Source organism: Anoplopoma fimbria, chromosome 19 (assembly GCF_027596085.1).
Source record: "Anoplopoma fimbria isolate UVic2021 breed Golden Eagle Sablefish chromosome 19, Afim_UVic_2022, whole genome shotgun sequence".
Classification (NCBI taxonomy): domain Eukaryota; kingdom Metazoa; phylum Chordata; class Actinopteri; order Perciformes; family Anoplopomatidae; genus Anoplopoma; species Anoplopoma fimbria.
The window spans coordinates 24,260,901-24,283,708 of NC_072467.1; the positions used below are offsets into that span (position 1 = coordinate 24,260,901).

At 40.1% G+C, this 22,808-nt stretch overlaps 1 protein-coding gene across 1 annotated transcript in view; it reads right to left on the bottom strand.

Moving 5' to 3' along the window:
- Window positions 1-1,368: 1,368 nt before the first annotated feature.
- LOC129108005 (protein inscuteable homolog) overlaps window positions 1,369-22,808 on the bottom strand; it is a 57,154-nt gene continuing 35,714 nt past the window's right edge. The window contains exons 3-13 of the mRNA XM_054619627.1: window positions 21,100-21,466; window positions 20,351-20,403; window positions 20,145-20,268; window positions 19,518-19,631; window positions 13,638-13,763; window positions 8,107-8,278; window positions 7,035-7,213; window positions 6,733-6,799; window positions 5,501-5,656; window positions 4,254-4,330; window positions 1,369-2,425 (exon numbers count right to left, since the gene is read on the bottom strand). Of these exons, the coding sequence (XP_054475602.1) occupies window positions 2,297-2,425; window positions 4,254-4,330; window positions 5,501-5,656; window positions 6,733-6,799; window positions 7,035-7,213; window positions 8,107-8,278; window positions 13,638-13,763; window positions 19,518-19,631; window positions 20,145-20,268; window positions 20,351-20,403; window positions 21,100-21,466 (1,564 nt within the window). The 3' untranslated portion in view covers window positions 1,369-2,296. The remainder of the gene's footprint in view (window positions 2,426-4,253; window positions 4,331-5,500; window positions 5,657-6,732; window positions 6,800-7,034; window positions 7,214-8,106; window positions 8,279-13,637; window positions 13,764-19,517; window positions 19,632-20,144; window positions 20,269-20,350; window positions 20,404-21,099; window positions 21,467-22,808) is intronic.

The following is a 22,808-nucleotide window of genomic DNA, read 5'->3' on the forward strand; positions in this document are numbered from 1 at the left end:
TTCAAATCCATTGTGATTAAATGAATGAATTAATACTCAATGAGTGAAAAGCTGACATTTTTATGACAAGTTTTTCTAACTCACACAGCTACACTCTGTGCTGCTATTCCTCCCAAAGAGACCCTCTGTTTTTGGAAAGTTGGAAGCTTAAATAGCAAATGTCCCTCCTGTCTTTTGGGGAGGAGGGGGGGTTGAGAGAGGACATGTTGGTTCACGGTGGGTCCACCAGGGTCCACCCTTCTTGGTCTCTTAGCCTCTTTCTTTCCCTGTGAACCGCATTCAAAGGCTTTTCTCATCCCTGTGCCTGCATTTGTGCAGAAGACTGAATGTGAGAGCTCAGTTCCTCTGAGATAGCTGGAGGTCGAGGGGCCCTCCGAGGAACTTTAGCAGCGTGGACCCCGACTGCACTCCTACTGCAATAAGGCGGCACTGTGTGTGTGTGTGTGTGACTACTTTGAATGTGGTTCGCTGTACCGGTGGAGCAGCAGTCTGCTGTGTGACGACAATAAATATGGAAAGAAGTTGAACTTGATTTGGTGATTTTTCTTGCATATTTTTTATATATCCATGGTTTCTGTCTGTTTTAGTTTTGTTTATGGTTGTTCTTTCCTACTTTCCTACTGTGCTTCCTACTACTTTATACCGTTAAAAGTCCAGTTATGTAGAGCATTGACGAGTGTGTAAAGGGTATTTTATTTTATTTGACAACTCAAAAAAGATCTACTGAGTTACAGACGTCTCTTTCCCAATGTAAGTCTATGGTGAAAAGTCTTTATGGCATCACGTAAGCTCGGCTACGCCCCGTGTCCCTGTCAAAAATAGATTATGGATGTAGATGTAGCGGAGCAGATTGGAGAGCTGCTTCTGTGGCTAGAGTGGCAGTGATTGCCGTGGCGGCTGCAGAAGGAGCACGAAGAAGCTCCGATTGAAATCCAGGTGTAAGTCCAATATTAACTTTCTTGTAGTTAGGTCTATGTTTGGTCTGGTCATGGTTGTTATTTTTCTACTTTCTTTGAAAACGGCGCAATGACGGTGAACCAAAATACAAAATTAACTGACAAAACAGCTGATTATATATCATTAAGATGATAATTATTTGGGGGGGTTATCCTACCAGTGAACCCTTACACATCTTCACACTTAGAACCTATTGCAATGTAGGGCCTAATTTATGTACTTTTCCACTAAATTTGTTTTCATCTCTAGGTTATCTACGTTCTGACTTTACTTCATGTAAAACTGAAGAATAGAACTTTGTGACAGAGCTTCAGTGACAATACGTATTACAGAATGACACACACTGAACAATAGATGATTGCCTTTATTCCATGCATGGCATACAATAATGGTAATTCTCCTTAAATAAAAAGCATTCATTTATTCAAATTCAAGGCTATTTCTATAGATTCGTTATCCAGTGGCAAATATTATATTTGACATTGATGGCAATAGAATAATAACACGCCATTTATTGTACACCATTCAGATAGATCATGTTGCCACATTCAGTCTTACATTTTAAATACTACTAGTGCCCTGTCAATGAAGGGACTCAAATAACAAACTGAAAACATGAAATAGCAAACTTAAATAATTTAGTTGTAAAAGGTCCAAATAAAGTGGCTGGTAGTTGGAAACATAAAAAAGGCAGGCAGGTTTTTTTTTAAAAGACCAAAAATAAAATAATTTCACCAGACATACTCAAACGATAAATGCTTCAGATGATCATTTGTGTCCGAGGCATTTTGCTGTATTATCCACTTGAAGGATCTTTCTCTGTTCTCAGATAGCCAACATGCTTTGGATACAACATCTTCAGACATTGCACAAAAGAAATTGCACGGCGGTGGCATAAAAGTGTTTTCATTCCAGAACAGGTTATACTTTCATTTCCAAAAAAGTAGCACCTACTCATACAAAATAATTCAACAAACTACCAATATGAAATTCCCCGTGGAATAAAATAAATGCATGACCTTTTTTCAAAAACACTGTCCACATTCATTGCATTTAATGTGGTCACTGAGATGCACTTAAGGCAACTCATGTATGTATATTAAGATGTCTTTTGCATCCATCTAAACTGGCAGTTTAAATTCTTGATGTCAATTTGACTTTTGGACAACAAAGTATTCTCAGGACACAGGAAGAGACAAATCAAAGCTCCAGTCAGGAAATAGAAGCAATGTTCTGGAGTGATGCTGCTCGTCAGTACTCGCCGTGTCATGGAAAGTATATGTACTTGATGTTGTACATGAGTTCAGCTCGCCGCTTTCAGTGTTCGCTGTGCAGGCCGTCATACGAAGCTCTCCTCCATGTTGGAGCACAGCAGGAAGGAGTCGACTAGCCGCGGTTTGATCAGCTGCTGGTGGTCGGCTGCCTCGATGCTGTCTGGACACCCTGCTGCCAGCCTCCTCAAGGCAGCCTGGAGACACACACACACACACACACACACATCAGTATGCATGTGCACAAGCCCCCCAGAAAAAACACAGAAATATGCATCAACACATATCAAGATCATGCTGCACTGCTGTATACAAACACACAAAGTTGCCAGGGAAAAAAATGTACATTGCTGCAAACTATGTTTTTTCGCATTAAGCCAAAGCAAGAGAAGTGACAATCGAGCAGCCGCTTTTGAAAGTCACGTAATGTGTAAATTACGTCAACATTTAAGATTACAAATTATCTGTGCGAGCTCAGCATCCTTTGAAGATGAAAATTCAACACCTACAAATGCTGTACTTGACCCTTTGGCTAAAAGGATAAAATAGAATCACATTAATTTGAATAGACTGACAAGTGTGGGTACAGTAAAGAGGAGGGCATTTCTCAGCCCAATTAAGCTCCTGACCATTATGGGCTTCAAATCCCCTCTTCGGCCCTAAGATCTGGTCTTGATAATTATGATCAGAATGAGAGAATGATGAAGTGTGAGCAGGGATATTATTCATGATATGTACATATTTAAAGATACAACGTTCGAAGATGATGTGAATCGGTCAACTAAACATGGCTTAAAGATACTGAGTTTGTGATATATTTTGAATTTTCATATATTGCCCTGTGGATGTAATTAAATTCGAAAGACATTTTGCGCTCTGATGTTACTCATGCAGGACTGAGGAAAAAAGCCCTCAGTTTGTACTTTTTAAAGGGCCAGTGTGTAGAAATTAAGGAGGATCTGTTGACAGAAATGAAATATATTATTCCTAACTATACTTTCATTAGTTGGTAACCACCTGAAACTAAGAATCGTTGTGTTTTTGTCAGCTTAGAATGAGTCCTTCATATCTACAAAGGAAGCGGGTCCTCATCATAGAGTCAGCCATTTTGCACTGCCATGTTTCTACGGTAGCCCAGAATGGACAAACCTAATACTGGCTAGAGGAAGCCTTTCGCATTTTACGTCGCCTGAGCCGAACGGCGTTACCATGATTTTGCAATCTGCAGCTCACATTACCGAAGTCTTGGAAAGAAAGGAGCGAGCGGAGGGGAATTCAGTTGGTTGCAATCTGCCATCACACCACTAGATGCCACTAAATCCTTCAAACTATACTTTTAACTACTACATAGAGGGTGCAGCTTGAAATATATGGTATTTCAAATTGTGAATACAACGTGTTTTTGCTTGTAAAGATTAAACAAATTCTGCCAATGGAACAAGTGAAAAATGCTTGGTAAGATTTCCTTAAATAATAAGGTTTAGGCCTTTAAAGATAAAAGAGATCTTGAAATTAGCTGGGAAACCTCATTTTGAGCTATGTGTTGAGTGTCATAAAACCTGTAATGCTCAAAAGTTTGATTTTGTAATTAAACAAGATTATTCAAGATGTATTGTCTAAAAGCGTGTGCCTTAATCTCACTGAAATGTTGTGTCAGGTGATTGTTACAAGTTTTTTTTTTATCTGTCATTGTACAACAGGGTTGCATAACAAAACATTTTTTTGTCATGAGTTCTTGTATCTAATAATTAAACAAATATACTTGTAAGATTTTTTTGTTTTTGCATTGTAGGCAGGGGTTAATCTTTCAACGGCATATTTATATTCAGGACGGGGAGTCATTTACACATATCTAGGGTTATATTACATTACATTACATTACAGTCATTTAGCAGACGCTTTTATCCAAAGCGACTTACATATATATATATATACACACACACACACACACACACACACACACACACACACACACACACACACACACACACACACACACATACCTACCACACACTTCATACCTACCAGGCAAGCGACCAGCACTGAGTCGCTGTTATTTCTCTCAGTAGGGGAGCGACACAGTTCAATAAGACGAGGAACAGCTAAAGACAGAGGGGGAAAAATAAAACAGTTACAAGCTTGTCCCATTCTTAGACATTGATACAAACAAAGGTGCAGACAGAGCAGATGTGTACAGGACACATCTTTTTATAATGCTTAGAACACTCCTAAAATAAAGGGATGTTTCTGGTATATAATGTTTTATACACCTCCCTGTGTACTTTAAATACAGTAAAAGAAACTTATATCACCTCTACTAAAATAAATAAATACTTTCCATCTCTGGCTTCTGTTCTAATGAGATTATGGGGTTTCATAAAGCATTCATAGAGAGCTGCTTCCCATGAGACAACGAGGTCTACTGGCAACAAGGATGTACAGTTCATTTGTATATTAAAGGGGAGGCTTTACAGTCCAGCAATAGGATGAGGACATCTGGTCCATGAAATGATCTTCTGAGACATTTTTATCTCCTTAAACTAAATAAATATACAAGCTCCAAAAGGATGCAGAATCACGACATCATGTCCAATTGATGGTTTTGTTATCTTTAAGTCTTTAAAAGTGCAGTGTGTAGGACATGGCTGCATCTTGCTGTTAGGTTGCAAATTGCAACCAACTGAAGCTTCTCCTGTCTGCCAAGCATAAAGGAGAACTACTGTGGCCGGCGTGAAAACGTGCAAGGCTTATTTTCAGATGATTATACACTAAAGAAACGTATTTTAATTAAATTCCATCTCTGCCATAGATCCCCCTAAATGCTACCCTCTGGCCCTTTAATTACAAATGGAGTACCTCAAGGCTCAATTCAAGGTCCAGCTGTTGTGTAATACTTTACGATTGCCTCTAATATATCTCAACGGCTGGCGGCTTGTAGCTAACAGTGCTAACAGCGCTAACAGTAAAACTATGGTAAACGTGCTTACAGAGCTAAAAGTGGTTAACTGAGATGGAACCCGCGGGTGGATGCTACGCTACGATGCTAAGTTGTTGGGTGCTCTGATTTTCTTATATTGCACCTTTAAGATGGTAAAATGTTATGCCCTAAGCAGCTGTTCAATTCATTTATTTATTTTTATTGATGAATATTTTTTGCTTTTAACACTTATTGTTGAAAACTTAATTTGGTTCCCTTAACTTTTTCTGCATTGCAACAGTCCTATTTAATAAATAATTAATTGTGTTTTAATATAACTGAACTGCTGGACTACCTTTTAGCTGGATGGCTGTTGTGGCCACATCAGGGTCTCTGCTGAGACGAGCCAGCGTGACAGCAGCTTTCTGCTGAACGCGCTCACAGGCGGCGCCCTCTGATGGACTGGGAGAGGTTGGCTTTTCTCCCAGCAGCAGCAGCAGTCGCTCTATTCCTAAAAGACACAATATATATATATATATAGTAAAGATTAGCAAGGAAAGAAACAAAAGAACTAATGGTGTCAGGGTGGATGGAAATGAGCAGAGAACAACAAACAGCACAGCGAGAAGGCAACATGATAGAAAAACAAATGAACAATTGTAGAGAAATAAGTGACACACATAGGGACACACACATAGGAGCCAGAAACAACAGTTTGAAGCAGACATAAAGACTCAGACACAACAAAGTGTTCAGGTGAATAAGGAAAGGAGCCAGACATTACTCACGTCAGAAAAGATTTAGACCAAAAGTGCAGTAAAAAAACACTCAATAGACCACTCAATAAAAAGAAAGACTTGTGATAAACAAAAGAAGAACACAGTCAGTCCGTCTCCAGGTTGTTACACATAATTCTCCACAAGTGCTTCAGGACAATTACTGGGACAAAGACTGCAACAAACTAACTTTGAAATACATTGTACAGATTGTAAAAGTGTTAATACTTTTGGTTGCTCATTCCATTATCGCATTTTTTAAATACTCCGCGAAGAGCAAGCCATAAGATTTCTTTGGATATGACTGAGAGACCTTGATAAATTAAAACAAGAACTAAATATGTGAGTAAATATTACTGATACTGGCCTAATCAGAAGCTCTATTACAATGATTAACACTGAAAATATATCAATACATGTATTTTACAATGCATTAATAAAAAACATAGACACAATGGAACATGTTAAACAGGATGGACTTGCATTTAAGAGCAGAAAAATATAAAATGGTCAATTAATGAATGAAAACTTGATTTTAAAAAGTTGTTTAATGATATTTAATAAGCTCAGAGGTTGATGTTTTATTCAAGCTGTTCCAGGCAACTTCACAAATATTATCTGTTGATGCCATCTTGAGGATTAAATAAGAATTACATGGATGTTTCTTGCTTGTACATCAATGTATGGGTATGAGTGAGTGGTTCAATACTTGCTGGTGTATTTGTCTTTCATCCAACAGCAGTTTCGCTCGTGAACAAAATAACTGATGTGTAACATTCATGTAATAAATGATAGCTGTGAAATAGATTACCTTGGTCTTGCAGGACTTCAGAGGCACACTGCTCTAAAACTGACAGGTTTGCCAAGATTGTCACAACCTGAGATTAAAACAGATTTAAAAAACAAAGTTAAACATATACTTTTGTGTTTTTAGCTGAAGCTTTTTTATTTGATAAAGCAACATTTTCTATACCATACTAGTTCAGTAATAGTTCAATTCAATACATTCCCAGCTAAGATCTGTCCCTGTACAATCAAAACCTGCTGTTTTGGTGTTTTTAATACAATATATTTTGTGAGAAACAGCACCTAAATGCATGCCATGATGTGCACCTGGTCTTTGGAGTAAGGCGTGTCGACTCTCTGGCGGTCTCTGCAGGCCTGCAGCAGGATGTGGATGGCATTGAGCTGCAGGAGAATCTCACAGGCCATGCTGTCGAAAAAGGTAATGTTGGCCAAGGCTGCAGATGCCAAGAGGAACACTTCACCACAGGAGGCGCTCTCGCACAACTCTGGAACAATAAGACATCGCTCATTAAGTACGGTGTTCTTTATGAAACACAATAACACATGCGATGCAAGGAAAAGTGCAAAAGTTGTTTTTTTCCCCCCTATATTCACCAATTCGTGCACATGTAGACAATTTGGACAAACTAGCAATAAGGCAACAACAGATGTTATTGATTTACAAATGAGACAGCTAACTCACAGGGAGAGCATGTGAAAATAAGTAACAACTAAATAAAAAATAAAGAGGAATAGAAAGAGAAGGCAAAAAGAAAAGCTAGGAGGAGAGAAGAAATAAAAAATAAATGGAGGGCGTGTTATCTGTTTGGGGTTGGATGCATTTCATCCAAACTTTGCAGGATGGGGTTCGTGTTAGTACTATAAATAATTATGTTCATACACACACACTAACACACAGACATACATGTTACACTCTGCTTACATAAACATTTAGATTTGAGTTGTGGCACAAGTTCACAGGCAGCAGGAGAGAGTGGAGAATTGTTAAATACACTTTATTAAAGTGTTCAAGTTGTTTTTTTAAATTGATTTATTGTGTTTTTTTTCTTGCTTTTCCAGCTCAGTAGTATTGTTTTCTTAGCGATATGATCATGAATAAAGACCTATCCCAACAGTATCTTAATTTTATTGTCTTTCATCTCCATTGCCAGGTGATGTGGTGGTTTTCTTTTAAAGTGGGTTCTGTAGATTTCAGCTTCTATCTTTATATTTTTAACATGTTTTAATAAGTTTTCAGCCTCGAAATTACTGTTGGGTTGGGGATTTCTTAAACCTAAGAACAAATCCTGTTTCTCCAAACAGTCATTGATTCCGGCCAAATACAAGACAAGCCAAAGGTCTGGGTTACATTATCAGTACATAATCCAGATCCACTCACTGATGAGTGCGGTGACGATGTCGTGCATGCTCTCCAGGAAGCTGGCGAGGTGCTGTGTGGAAGTGTGGTGAGGCGAGGTGATCTGAGCCACGACCGCCGCTGCCTCGGCCCTGGCTGCTTCCACGCTGCTCTCATCGGTCAGGATGTCGGCCAGGCACAGGATCCCGTCCACCTGCACATCGGACAACAGACAGTTATTTATTCTAATCTTTACAGTCATCAGTGTTTAAGATAGATGATACAAATTTGAAAGTAAGACACATGGGATACTCTCACACTGTACTTAGTCAGCTATGGTCAGTGCATTCAAGAAATGACTCAGTTTTTCATTAGTCATTTACGGTAAAGGACATGACTTCCATTTCTACCTTTAGGGGACTGGCTGAAGACACTAACAATATAGTCATCAGCAATAAGAGCAGTGTCATCTTCATGTGAAACACACTCCCCATGTTAGACATTAGACTCTGGCACTAAACACGACATCCTGAACATTTTGGGATGATATATTATTTGATTTAAGATTAGTAAAAGTGTAGGTTCAGTCTAACATTTTCCACCATTTAGCTTTCTTTAGTGCGACACACAATGTTTTCACACTCCCTGGCTGCTACTGACTGCATTACTGTATCTTGACACAAAAGGCTCATTAATGTTCATTGCGATGCATTACTGAATTTAAGTAAATTTGAAGTTGCTGCTTGTCAATCTCCATATACAAAGGTTAAATAGAAACCATGCATGGGGAAAAAAATCAATAAATGTCAAATACTTTTGAATTTCATGTGAAACGCAGTTTGTAGTCAATATATCTTAAAGACCAGACCAGTTGGGGAAAATCATGCACACCAGATTAGAACATTATTTCTTTAAGTTCTGTGGAAAACATGTGTAAAAAGTGTAATGTTTGGTATAAGCTACAGTATGATCAAACAGAAAACACGTTTTTGTCATTTTTATACTCTTGTGTGATTTAACATCCTTTTTTATCGTCAAATAAAAATTAGCTTTAATATGCAAAACCATGAGTAAGGTAATTTATTAAAATATCCAATAGTAGAAAAACAAACCACTTTCAGTGGGATGGGTTTGCAGGCAGAAACTCTTACTTCACACACTGCAAGAATGACAAAATATCTGCAGCATCACCAACCATACTGACAGTAAAGTGTCCATGCAGGTGTCAGCTTGGCTAAAACTGGCTGCTCCGCCCGTAAAGCCATCACAATTAAAGCACTGATTTAACGGCCAAGAGACTTGTGTATATGTGGCTGGCATAAGCCCAGAGTGTGTGCATCATCAGGTTGGAGGAGGAGCTCAGAGTTATTGAAGAGCCGGAAATCCTCTTCTGTTTAAAGAAAAGTTTACTCAGGGTCATGAGGTCATGTTTTTCTCATCTTTGTGTTTGTGTGTGTGTGTGTGTGTGTGTGTGTGTGTGTGTGTGTGTGTGTGTGTGTGTGTGTGTGTGTGTGTGTGTGTGTGTGTGTGTGTTTGTGTGGTGCTGTGTTTTACCAGCATAGTGGGGACATTAATCCGGTAATGTCTTGTGGGGACTCACGATCATTACGAGGACAAAATGAAAGTAAATCATTACAATTTAGGGTGAAGACTTGGTTTAATGTTGGGTTTAGGATGGTAGCGGAAATGGTTATGGTAAGTCTCCAGATAATTAATGCAAGTCAATGTAATATCCCGAAAAGTCATGAAAACAAGACTGTGTGTGTATGTGTGTGTGTGTGTGTGTGTGTGTGTGTGTGTGTGTGTGTGTGTGTGTGTGTGTGTGTGTGTGTGTGTGTGTGTGTGTGTGTGTGTGTGTTCAGGAATTGATGTTGGAGGCTTCAGGAAATAATGGAGATGTAGAGTCACTTTATCCACTTGGTGGCAGTATTACACAGTTCATTCAAACTTTTTTACAGCATTTCTGCACCTTTCCACTGTAGTTCCTATCAAGTCTTGAAAATCAGCACATACTCTGGAAATCATCCATACTATCAATTACAATTTGCAGTCATAAACTGCAGGATCGTTGATTCAATGATGGCCATGAAGACCTAAATTGTGTCCTGGAGATAAATCCCTCACCTGAAACATCAGAAACGTTTTGTTTTCTTTATGAATCACTTTTTAGTAATAGTTATTAGCTCTATCCTTGAAGGAATAACAAATTTATGTTTCTGATGCTCAGCCTCAACCAGCCAACACTCCTAAAAAACAAAAGTTTAAAGCATCCAGAGTGAGGCATACCGTCAGCTCTCAGCGCGCCACACCTGTCAGTCATATCTGCTGACGAGCATCAGTGCACTGAGCTTCACAGGGCATTTCCCTATTTTTGTCTCCGTGGACGTCAGCAGCACTGTGCCATCGCGACCCACTGACGTGGAACAATCCACTCTCCAAACCCCCGTTCATCTACCGTCCCTACCCGCACCACCTTCTCCTCCCTTAAATAGGATATTTCCCAACTCCTCATTTACCATACACAGGATGTATCTAATTCAGTTTTCTGTTCCGATGTCAAATAACTTTTTTTGTTTTGCTTCATACCAATCAGTTGACTGTTTTTAGGCTGTGACCATAGAAAATGAATTGAATTGATGTGCTCTGCATCCCAAACATCAAATAAAATGTGTTAGGTTACTTTTCTTGTTACGTTTTCTCAGTTAACACTACATTAATACTTTGCAGAGAGGCAGCACTAATGAGTTATCTGAGTGTCTTTATAGTTTATAGCTGTCAGCCGGTTGTTTTAATATGTAACTCTCAGACTCAAGAAAGTAACAAGCATAGTCATTTTACGTGACGAATATAGTATTTTTATCCCAAACCAAGATCTTTACCTTACCACTTCATTTTATTTTGTGTAAAAATACAAAAATCGAAGTAAACCTAACACAAACTGAAGCGAATAAAACGGATGCTAGAGAGGGTCCTTGAGTAATAATGTGTGTTTGTGTGGGTGTTCAATAAAACCAGGTGTTTGAATAGGAGTGGCCTATAACAGAAGGTGAATATCTTCTAAACCGTTTCACGTACCATGGCCAAACTCATGAACCATTTGCTGTAGACTTTTATAAGGGGCATCATTGCACTCAGCAGAGTTCCTCTTTTATTGGTAAGGGGGTTAGCCCTGCCTCCTATACTTAAGCCACACCCACTTTCCAAATAAAAATGATGGTCCAATTTAGAGTAAAATTGACCATAAAGTAGAGTATGCTTTAGGGCTGGTCTACCTTATGATTGACAGGTTACCATGGCATTGTCAAGTCTGGTTGTAGTCTGTGTTTTTCTCGTCTTACAACTTTTAACCCTTTCACAGTGTGTTTACGGTTAATAAAAGTTTGTTGTCACAATTGGTCGCCTAAAAAGGTCTCGTTAGTTTCACTCTCTCGTGTCACTTCTTTTTGCAAAAAATAAAATAAGATGGCAAACACCCAAAAAGTCAAACTCAAAACTTCAAAACCTCAATCCACAAACCAACGTGTCATATCACGGCGCCACTTCTTGTATACGGTCTGTGGTTGCATATCAATGCAATCATGTCCTATCATTTCTTCATACATTTTTAGATGAGGATTTAGGTTTTCGTATAACATGAATTTTAAAAGTTTGAACTTTAAGTCTGACATAATACTGCAGTCATCAGTCATCTTCACACTTTATGAAGAAGTTATGCTTCTTTGTCCATCAAGAACAGCTGTGTTCCTAATCGATACCCTTCCCATTCACCATGTTATGATTACATAATGTTCCATTTGGGGATAAAACAAAGTTGGTATATAGTATAACCACCAATGAGCAGCACAGATGCATGCTGGCCCCTTCTCTCTGTCACCCTTCAACAGTGACAGTTGTGTTTCTCAAGCCTGAGCGATCGCCGGTGAGCGGTTGGTAGCGTAGACTTGCCTGACAGCGTCTCTCGCGGGACGAAGCAGCTAATATGGGGCGGACTTTGGTTCCACGTAAAATAGTTTTCACACTCGGATGATTCATGCTGTCCCAGCTGCTCTGCATGAGAGCACAGACGCCGCTGTGGCATCATTATTAGCCGGATTCGGGTTATATTTGTCTTTCTGTATGCGCTCGATTGACACAGGTGCGTCTGTTGTTTATTTTGGTTGAATTCTCAATGGAGAACAAACGGAGACAAACAAAGAAGGACATATCATTAGCTTTCTCTCTCCCTGTCTCGCCTTCTTTCCTTTACACACACTGTAAAGTCATCCAGTTCCAAATGTTTGACCTGTCAGCTCAGCAGTCAAGAGGTCCCATATAATGATCTCATCTCTGCACACCACGGAGACACACTGTAAAACATGACTCATCGTTTTTTGCGCATGTGTACTGTATAATTCTGTCATCAGGAAGACAAAAATAACACAGTACACAGTATGATGCCTATTTCTTCACCGTCTCCGATCCTAAAATTATACAGCGAGAGTTTAGTGGCGGTTTCCCTGAATCTGAACTCAGTGAACTCATTCATGAAAATGTAATCAAGTAAATAGCTGGAGAACTCAACTGCTGCAGTCAAAAGTTTTGCCCCAAAAAAGTAACAATGCAGGAATATATTTAATAACAAAGAGGCTGTATGTGTCAACTGCTGCCTCCTTATAAATGTAAAAGGTGCCACATATAGCATCAATTATTTATTTTGAGACATAAACAAAGTTTTTATACTGCATTTTCTGATTGAGTCTGCCGATAGCAGAAGGCAAAATCACCTGCGACATGTGAATCCTTCTCCTGGATTCAATCAACAGAGTGTTTAGGAAGTGTGGTCCAAATTTAAGTAAATTAAAAGCACCAGTTTCATCATGTTTAATGGTAACTAAACCAATGTAGAGATATTGTAAAATTCTATAATTTCACGGTAAGGAAATAAATGCACTTTTTCCTGCATTTAACTATCCTTTAGTCCACAATCACACACTTTGTTTCTGTGCAGCTCAGCCTCTTCCTCCTGCTGCCGCTTCTGCCATTGTTGGCACTTCATTCACCTGTGAAAATAAACTTTGCCTCCCAGTCATAACATAGAAAGTGAGAGCATGGCTGAATGTGTACAACAGTAGACGGACTATTCTGTGATGCTGGGAAGAGCGAGAACCACCTCCTGTCTGAGCCACGACTTTAGTTGATCAGTGTGCACATAATCTGTCTGGGATGGAGGGAGCCAAGGTATTTTACTGGAAGTACTGTACTTAGTTGAGATTAATGTCATCTCACTTTCTCATTCTCTCTCTCTCTCTCTGTGTGTGTGTGTGTTTTATGTGCGTACACATACACATTTTTAAAATGTAAGAAAATCTAGATTAGTGCTCATGTGCAATTTTTTCATTTTAACTGATTTTGTACATCTGGCCAAAAAACGCAGATGAAAATTAGTTTTCCGTGAATGAGTCAATTGTATTTAATTAATTAAATAAACTTGTCCAATCACTTGATCTTGACCCTCTTTTCCTTTGGTATGTTATCAAATCAATTAATGTCTGTCTCTTTTATTTCAACATTTGGTCATTTCAAGAGAGGTTTACCTTGTCCAGTTGGTTGATGCCCTCCTCCACACAGCAGATGGAGGCCACTGTTCTCAGAGCGTGAGCGTAGAGGTCTCTGAAGCGGTCCTGCCTGCAGATCTTAAACAGGACTACCACAGCCCCTTCCTGTGGAGGAAGGAAAAGTAATTAGATGTTTGTGCATTAGGACAACATCTAAGGTGCTGCTTTATTCTGCGCCGATGCTGAATTGTAATACAACCACGACAGTAAAACCACGTCAAGCTTCATTCACTGTCTGTGTCGTTAGCAGGTGTCTTTGAATGAAATCCGAATTAATACTAATAAGCAAAAGACAACAAAATTCATCTGTTTTCCACCGCATTATTAACTTTTTGTATGTCTAGACCCTGGAACCCTTTGGGGAAAGATCTTGGAGGTGGTTTGATACAAAAATGTCTGCCGTCACTTGAGACATTTTTATATTAGCATTAAAAGGAAACCAATCCTTTCACAATCCTAGACCGAGTGCTGCTGTTTTCCAAACCAAACCACAGACTGGCGTCATGATCCTGCGCTTTCTGTTTTCAGAATCAGTAACTACCACCTCCCTGCAGTTTATAAATGTAGCACTTCATTCAGTCATTCAACGTGGCCTGTGAACATCATCCAGGCCATGATTGCATAAGATAGCAAGACGTTTTTGAGAAAAAACAATTCAATAATATACAAACATAATTTCTAGAGGAAAGGGTTGCATATTTATATATTTTGAATGTAAAAATAGTTGCATATTATGTATGAAAGAAATGCTAAAATGCCCATAGTGAAGAATGGCCAGCAACACCACATGATTACGCACCCAAAGTTGTGTTCTCTTATGAATGTTTTAGTTTCTGTTTATTTGCCGAGTGGACACTGTGTTTGTTGCAATTGGTTCTCTGTACATTTTCATAGGTTAATGTTGGACCAACAGGTGGTTGGTTTGGGAAAACAACCTTCAGTGAGAGTTTTGAGACTCACATTGGGTTTCATACCACCAAATTATTCACCATACGTCATAATCAGCTCTTGTCTTTGAAGCACACATGATTGTGCAAAATGATGGATCAATGCTCCGTGCTAGACTGTGCTGTGAGAGCCAACGGGTCCATCAGCTCTTAGCCAATAGCAGCATGCTGGTTTCAGATAGCCCATGAGACCCGGAATGACCGATGGATTTGGCCGGCTATATTCAGCGAGCCTGCCAACCACAGAACCTATCAAATGGCTCACGCAATCTATCATGTCAAATAAAAACAGCCAAAATATACATATTTCATGAATGGAAAACACTGACCTGAAAAAGAAAAAAAATGATTTGCTAGCTATAATAGCTGAGACTATTCTGTTGGATGATGCTTGGTGTAAACAAACAAAAATAGCTCCTGTATTGGCACTATGTCTGAACCAAAGCACCCCTCTGACAAAAAAAAAACACTTGCAGGTATTGAATTCTATTGCAGATAGATAGAATTACCCGGAGGAAGACGGAGCCTGTACATAAATACCACCATTATCCTAATAAGGCCATTATACTGGGCTGGCATGTCTCATATGCTGCTAAGGCCATGCTGTCGGGGCTTGGAGTGACTAATCATCCTGCCCTCCAGCCTGACCTGTTTCCTCTGTTCGCCGCCCACGTAATATAGTTCCGCCGTACCGGGAAGAACTGCGAACACCAACAGACAGTTTTCACTAAACCTGATGAAACTCTGGAGAGACTTGCAGGGTTAATCAAGCTGTGTTCGGTTAGTGAAGAAGAGGTTTTTGATCCTGTTGTTATGCTGTGACGCAAACATTGCTCTAGTTTTCGGAGTGAGTCCGTGGAGAGAATCTCAGAATGGTCTAACGCACTTTTGAGCTTTGGTTCTTTGGTTTTAAAGTCATATTTTGGGACTTTACACAATAAAAAGTTTGATTGAAGTTTTTAAGTATGCAGTTCCTTGTTAACAAAATGGTGGGTACTGGCAGGATGCCGGTTGACGTAGCGTGGAAAAGTGAAACCGGACCTCTGCTGAGTGGAATGATGCCTAATACAAGTGTCTACGACAAACGTTTCATGGGTTATGGAAGGAGTTAGGCTAACATTAAGGGGGCAGATACAACTGTCACTAATGAAACAGGAACTCTCCACTGAGTGCAATGACGCCTCCAATGAGAGTCTACAGCAAACAGTTCATGTGTTATGGAAAGGGCGTGGCTTAAGTGTGGGGGCGGGGCTATGGGGCTATATGGGCATGTACATGTTGTCACTTGACAACATGTACATGCCCATATAGCATGTATTATGACTGAGAAATTTGGAGCAGGTTAGACAATGGACGCTTAAGTTACAACAACTTCCTCTTTTATAGGGAAAGACACTTTTTCACCACCACTTTGTGCCAACAATGTTGCACGAAACTTCACGTTAGATCTGCCTAGCAAATTTCCTACATGTAGGTTCAATTCTAGCAACTTTGTAGGTGGCACTATCGAACCATTTTGCTAACCAATTGACCAGAATTTTTCGATCATCTGATTGAACTATCTAGTTACAATAGCATCTATGTTCATATTTGGACTTTGAGCAATACTTAAGCAATATAGAGGACACAATAAAACACATTTTGCTATCTTTCTTTATCCACTTAATATAAGAAATGTATCAGAGGAAAAAAATAAACCCCCAGCTTGACTTCCAGACAGTTCTATTCAGAAAATCTTCAGTTTTGTAGTAGACGCATTTGTTTCATCATCCAAACTGTCTCCTGCTTTTCCTTTTCACAGATCGTTGGATCTTGTCAATCTTTTTTTCCCTTCCCCATTAAAACAACTTGCAGTTCTATTGTTTCCACTTCAATGACTGCATTTATCCTCACACTTGTGCATTTTGGTACTTGCTGCACTAACATCATCATGTGAAACTTGACTACTTATCTAAAAACGCCTCTCTATCCGTTTGTTTGCATGCGAAGGTCGACACAGCGTGTAATTTCCTTCCATCTCATCGTTTTCTGAACTGAACTCTGTGCTCTGGTCTGTTGTACTCGCTCACACAATATCTGCAGCTCCTTGGGGTTGCAGGCAGTTTACATCTTTATTTGCCTACAAAAAAGGTTGTCAGGAAAAAAGTACATTTCTCAAGATAAGGGTGGGGAGGGAAGCTAAATCACAATGCTTGTCAGACCGTAAAAATGGCCAAAAAAAGACAAATTTAATTTGAAAAGCCTCTTGTGTTTTTTAAATCTGCTCTCTCTACCCATGTAGTTTTGATGAGTTATTGCCACGTCATGCTCTTCCCTTGTTAGAAGAGCAAGGGCACACACATGTCTGGGCGGCTGTGGCGTAGTGGAGAGCAAGGTAGTTCTCCAATCAGAGGATCGGTGGTTCGATACCCGGCTTCGGCAGTCGATGTGTCCTTGGGCAAGACACTTAACCCCAAGTTGCTCCCGAAGGCTTGCCATCGGTGTGGACTGGATGATGAATGTTAGTTAGAGTCTGATGGTGGCACCTTGCATGGTAGCCTGTCATCAGTGTGTGAATGGGTGAATGATATGTAATATACTACTGATTGTAAGTCGCTTTGGATAAAAGCGTCTGCTAAATGACTGTAATGTAATGTAATGTCTGCCAACATGGACACGTTTAGATCAGTATCCATCATGACAGTAGGCAAACACAGACAGCAAACTCTCATGTACATCATGACACAGTCGCTCTCTAATGTTCCAGCTGCTGTTTGATTTATGAGGTGGCACATGGCTCAGTGTTAAACACCGTCAGGTAATATAAAAAAAATTCTCTTTAGACATCTCAGCCCTGTTTTTTTTTTGAGGAGGTCAAAAAACATTCAGATCAGGTTAAAATGAGACTTTAAACTGCAAATATGTTTGTTAAGATAGGATGTATCCCTGTGATATGAGAGAAAATAATTTTGGTGGATTTAAGGCAGGGTTGGAAATATTCTTCAAATTTTTGGGGATATTTTTGTTAACATTTTCATTACGTCCTGGCAGGAATAAATTAATAAAATGCTCTGCCACAAAAACAAAAGACAAATCCGCTATCTGTGGCTGTCGCAGTACTGCAATAATCCCATAATCCCATCCTATCAGTTTATTCAGGCCGAATGTATTGATTGGACGTCCTACCTGCCTTCACTAGTCTTGCCATGCACTGATTTTGTGTCACTGTAGTCTTCCATAAGCTCACGGCTTGTGTGAGTGCTAACATTAGCCATGTTCATTCTTGACATTCAACATGATAATTTGGGGGGAGTGGATTTGACGGAAGGCCTGAATGGACAGGCTGTCAGTGTGTTGACTAAGTGACTTTCTCGCTAGATTTTTGCGACGTTTGTAGCCAGTGCTGCTAGCTTCTTTCATTGGAAAGAGTTGGCAACACTGGGCTAGGTGTTGGGTTGCGTAATTAAATTAAAACTGCAGCTTTAATGCCGCTTTAACTACCCAAATCTTTAATTTGATAAACACTTAGTTTATACATAACAACCCTGAAAGTATGAATTTTATTGATTACATTTTAATTCTCCTACAAAACCAAGGGGAAGACTTTGCGACCCGACTACAGCCGTGATGTGACATAGAAGTTGATGTGTCAGCAACAAGCAATGAGCAAAAGGATCAGCTGTTGTCACCATGCAAGCTAGATGGCTGTAAATGAGAAGTAAATACCTAATTATCATCAGCTTTCCTTCTTTCCCTGAGGAGCTGCCCCCGCCTTAAACTGTCTGGTATCCATTATGCTGCTCAACATTGTTAAACACATCTGGTGCTTCCAGCATATACACACAATGATTCATCTCTATTCATCATGCTGCCTGCTTCACTACCACACATTTAACTTACCTCCCTTCTCTCCACACACTCCGCTCACTAAACACCGTCTGACACTGGCAAAGAGATGCAAGAGGAGGGAATATCAGGTGCCCACCCAAATATTTAAACGGCTCATTGCAGTTTTTCAAAAGTAAAGTCAGCCGGCTGCGGAAAATGATAATGAGTGAGGAGCTTGGAGACAAGCCTGTGGATGCGCTCTACTGTAAAAGGGTGTGTATGTGAGATGTGTGACAGAATGACTGGTTCTAGTTCATTAACTCAGGTGGAGGATGTTTTGTATTGGGTATTCATTAGCAGCCGTTTGCAGGCAGGTTTTCCTTCAGAAGCCTCTCTGAGGGCTCGGCCAGCGGTGCTACGGAGGGAGTTTAGCAAGATGGAGCGCTTTGAAAGGTAAAGCAACCTGCATTTGTGACCAATGCTCACTCCTAATGGGAGCTGACAGTATTGATCTGACGATCTGGCAGCAAAGATGGTATGTGCGCGTTATTCTTGTGTGCGTGGGGGCCATCAGGAAGAGTCTTATCAAGAGTATCCTGGAAGCAGTCGGTTGACTAATGGCCAATTGAGACTTGCTGTCTGGTCTGTCTTCTGTTATCTCACAGTGAAATAGCTTTTTAGTGGCATGTATATAAGAGATAGCTGCAGGCCTGGACGATGAACACTGGCTAAAGGTGGAGTTGATCATAACAGGGGTGTGTCTAGAGGGAAGTGAGGGGTGGAAATGTAACATCAAATGAAGCTTCTTCTGTGAAACAAGGAAAAAAGTACATCATGCTGCTGACTTGCCACTGGTGTTAGGATCTCTGACCTCGCAGGATGAAATGCATCAGTTGCAAGTAACACGTTTTCACTCCCAACTCGCAAAATACAGTAGCCTGGTGAGTGGCACGAGGCTTCAAACTATGACGCTCTAGGTACCCCTCTAGTAATCTCTATTAACAGATAATCATTATAGAGATCTTGATATCAGAAGCGTTCTGGTTTCCGTTTGTACTCTAAGTAGTATCGACCAATCATATTCGAGTAATATGTCCGACATTACCTTGGCGATGATGCTGCAGAGCTGAGGTCCGTCCTGGGTGAGGGACAGCAGGTTGCTGATGGCACTGCCGATGGTGTGAATGCTGTCCGATGAGTCGATCTGTTTGATCAGGAGCTGCGAGGAAGATCAAACATTGTCACTTTTTCTTTTTATAAATAACAGACCTAGATATGCAATTCACGTTGTCGGCAGCTGAATGCTGTTTAAGTGTTTTTAAAGAGATTTTTTAAAAGTGGATAAAAAACTAATATAATGTAATCGTATCTCATCTTTTATTATCCTTATAAGCCAAATTTTATCAGTCGACAGCCTGGATTAAAGGCTGTTTTTAAGAACAGCACTTAAATCACAGTGTATTTGTGAAGTCCAGTGAAAGGTGAAAATTATATTCAAGGTGTGGCTTTACAGATGTTAATTTATTATTTTTATACAGATAGTCATTATTAACAAAGATAATTTCCACAGAAAAGTGGGACTCATATGAACCAAAGACTTTATTTAAAAGTCTGTACTGAAGGCCTCGATTTCAACACCTGACAGTGTGCATGTGGAGGGGCCCAAAAAGGTATACAGAAGGAAAAATGTAGGTAAATATTCAGGGCTGGGGGTTATGATTCAGTTACATACCCGGATCTCATTGGCTAGAGCCATGTCGATCATGTTGCTGAAGGAATCGCTGACATCTGTGAGGATCTCGTGGATGGCCTCCCTCATGGACTTCAGGAAGAACTCGTCATCAGTGTGAAGGCACCTGTGAGTGAGGAGATATTTTGGATCATGATTCCACAGAAAACCAGCTGTTTACCAATTTGTCTAGCATTCCAGAGTCTTACCTCTCTGTAATATTGGTCAGCTCCAGGCACTTTTCCAGCAGAGATTTCTCATACTGCAACAAAAGGAAAAGGAGGATAACATAACGCTGTGTTAAAAGATACAGAGGAGTAACATAAAGATTGCAGTGACTGGTATTTACTTTTGAATGGAAAACTTTCCAGGGGATCAATGTAAAACAGATAATGACATAATTCCTCTGCTAAATACACTTAATTCTTAAACTCTTGTACTGCACAACATCACTGCATTTTCTCGTGTCACTGGAAGATTTTCTGAGATTTATGACATACTGATCATTGATATAGTTAATTTATATAGTGAGTTTTAAAAGGTGTATCAGGTATCAGCTTTTTACAATTTGTTGCTGTTTTGTCTTGTCACTAACATTTGCAAAACCCCTGATGGATACATCATCATTTGTGGTTATTTATCTGCAAGGATCTGATCTAATTCTCAACTTTGTCTTTGTTCTTTGGTGTTTAACACATAATGAATGATGCTAGAAGACAAATTGGAAAAGGAAGTCTAGAATAGGGATTACTCTGATTTATTTAAGGGGGAAAATAAGGTTTTTATTGGCATAACTTCCCATTTAACTCAGGAGTGTTGGGCTACTACTGTAAGACTGATGAGCCTGAGCAAAATAGAAATGTAAGACATCCTGAAATAATATTTAATAATATAATAATTGTATAACCACATAAAAAACTTGCAAGGACCCCAAATTGACTCCACACGCCAATCACACCTTCTGCATCTCAGGCGGTGTGCTTCGGGCGGCGCTGTACTCGTGCACCAGTGAGCGCACGTGGCAGTTGGCCCTGACGGCGGTGCTGTGGACCCTCTGCCAGCGGCCCTTCTCCAGTCGCTGGAACATCTTGCCGAGCTCCGTGCTGACCACCAGCGCTCGACGGAGCAGCGTCTGCAGGTTGTTCCTGGCCACGTGGTCGCCTGCACCGACCCCGGTGGACACAATCAGCTCTCCCTGCTGGGCGTCCTCCTCCACCCCGATGGGTTTGGCCTGGAGGACACACATACACTCCACCTCCGTCATGTGGCGGAGGTCCTCCATCCAGCGCTGGACAGAGTCGACGTGGAGCGACTGCATGCGGGTACTGTAGAAGAAATAGACTGGTGTAAATCGGTGTATTCAGAGGAAATGAATTCCCTGCTTTTGAATTGATTTGCAGATAGAAAATCAACATAAATTGGCCTTATGGTTTCATTGCATTTCCTCATTATTGATACACAAATAAAAAAGTACAAGTTACTGCACAAACAGAACCACATTAGAGCAACAAATCCGCCTCGGAAACACGCAGATACTGTCTCCATGTTGAGGGCTGTGTTGTCTGAGTTCCAGGAAGTCGTTTGTGCTGACCAGCCTGCTGAACAGATTTATGTGAGAATACTTTAATCATCTTTGCCTCCTCCACAAGAAATAACATGCTTAATCAGTAAAAAATGAAGGAAGTAGTTACTCATAAATTCAAACTGCCGACAATGACGGATCATTTAAGTTGGCTGTGCCACCCTCATGCTCACTTTTAATCCCCCTTACTTCTTTTGTTTTTATTATTTCTTTCATTTTTATTAGAAAGTTTAGATCATAGTGTAGGTTTGGTTTGATAAAACAAAATAAAACGAGAGTAACGTTCAACCGCTAATGTTGCACTAGTGTGAGGAAGGAAAATATTCTGCAATTAGTGCATTTTACAACTAATAGCTAATGATTTAAATAAGGTTTAATTATGTGTTCGTACTGGGACTTATTATCAGCTTATCCGATTTACAGACGTCTCTTTCCCAATGTAATAATAAAATATAAATCTGAGAGGAATATGTTGTTAATTCACAGTAACATAAAATGAACCACAAAATTGGAAAAAATACTGCTTTTGATAATTGCAAGTATGCATGCTTTATGTGATTCTACATTCCTACTTAAATGATCATTTAAGTCTGCATGCATGCAAATAAAACCCCACACACTTCCTCTAAAATAGAAATTCCATTAATGCCACGCAATATAAGTGAGGCGCTAAAACCACCGCTGCATTCCTGAAATCAATGATGTGTACTGAAGGTCAATTATCCAGCGATAACTGCCGGTTTACACAGTTGTTAGTTTAAGCATTTCCCCAGAGTATGGGGGCGGCTTTAACAAAGGGCTGCTCCGAGCAAACACTCCTCCCCACTTCAATTTCCCTCGGCACTGACACCTAATGAGCGCTGGCTTAAGGGGGGCAGTCCAGAGTCCCGCACACCGGTGAGTCAAAGCTCGATGGTCGATGGCTACAGCGGCCACCTCTGCTTTGAGTCAACACATGGCAGAGGGTCTCTAATGAAGCTTGATATTTTCCTTTTGGCTCTCTGGGTATTGTCAGCAGTTGGTGGGAAATGGCAGCTCACTGGAGACATCGGGATAATGCGTTAGTATTGAATATTGGTTGACTG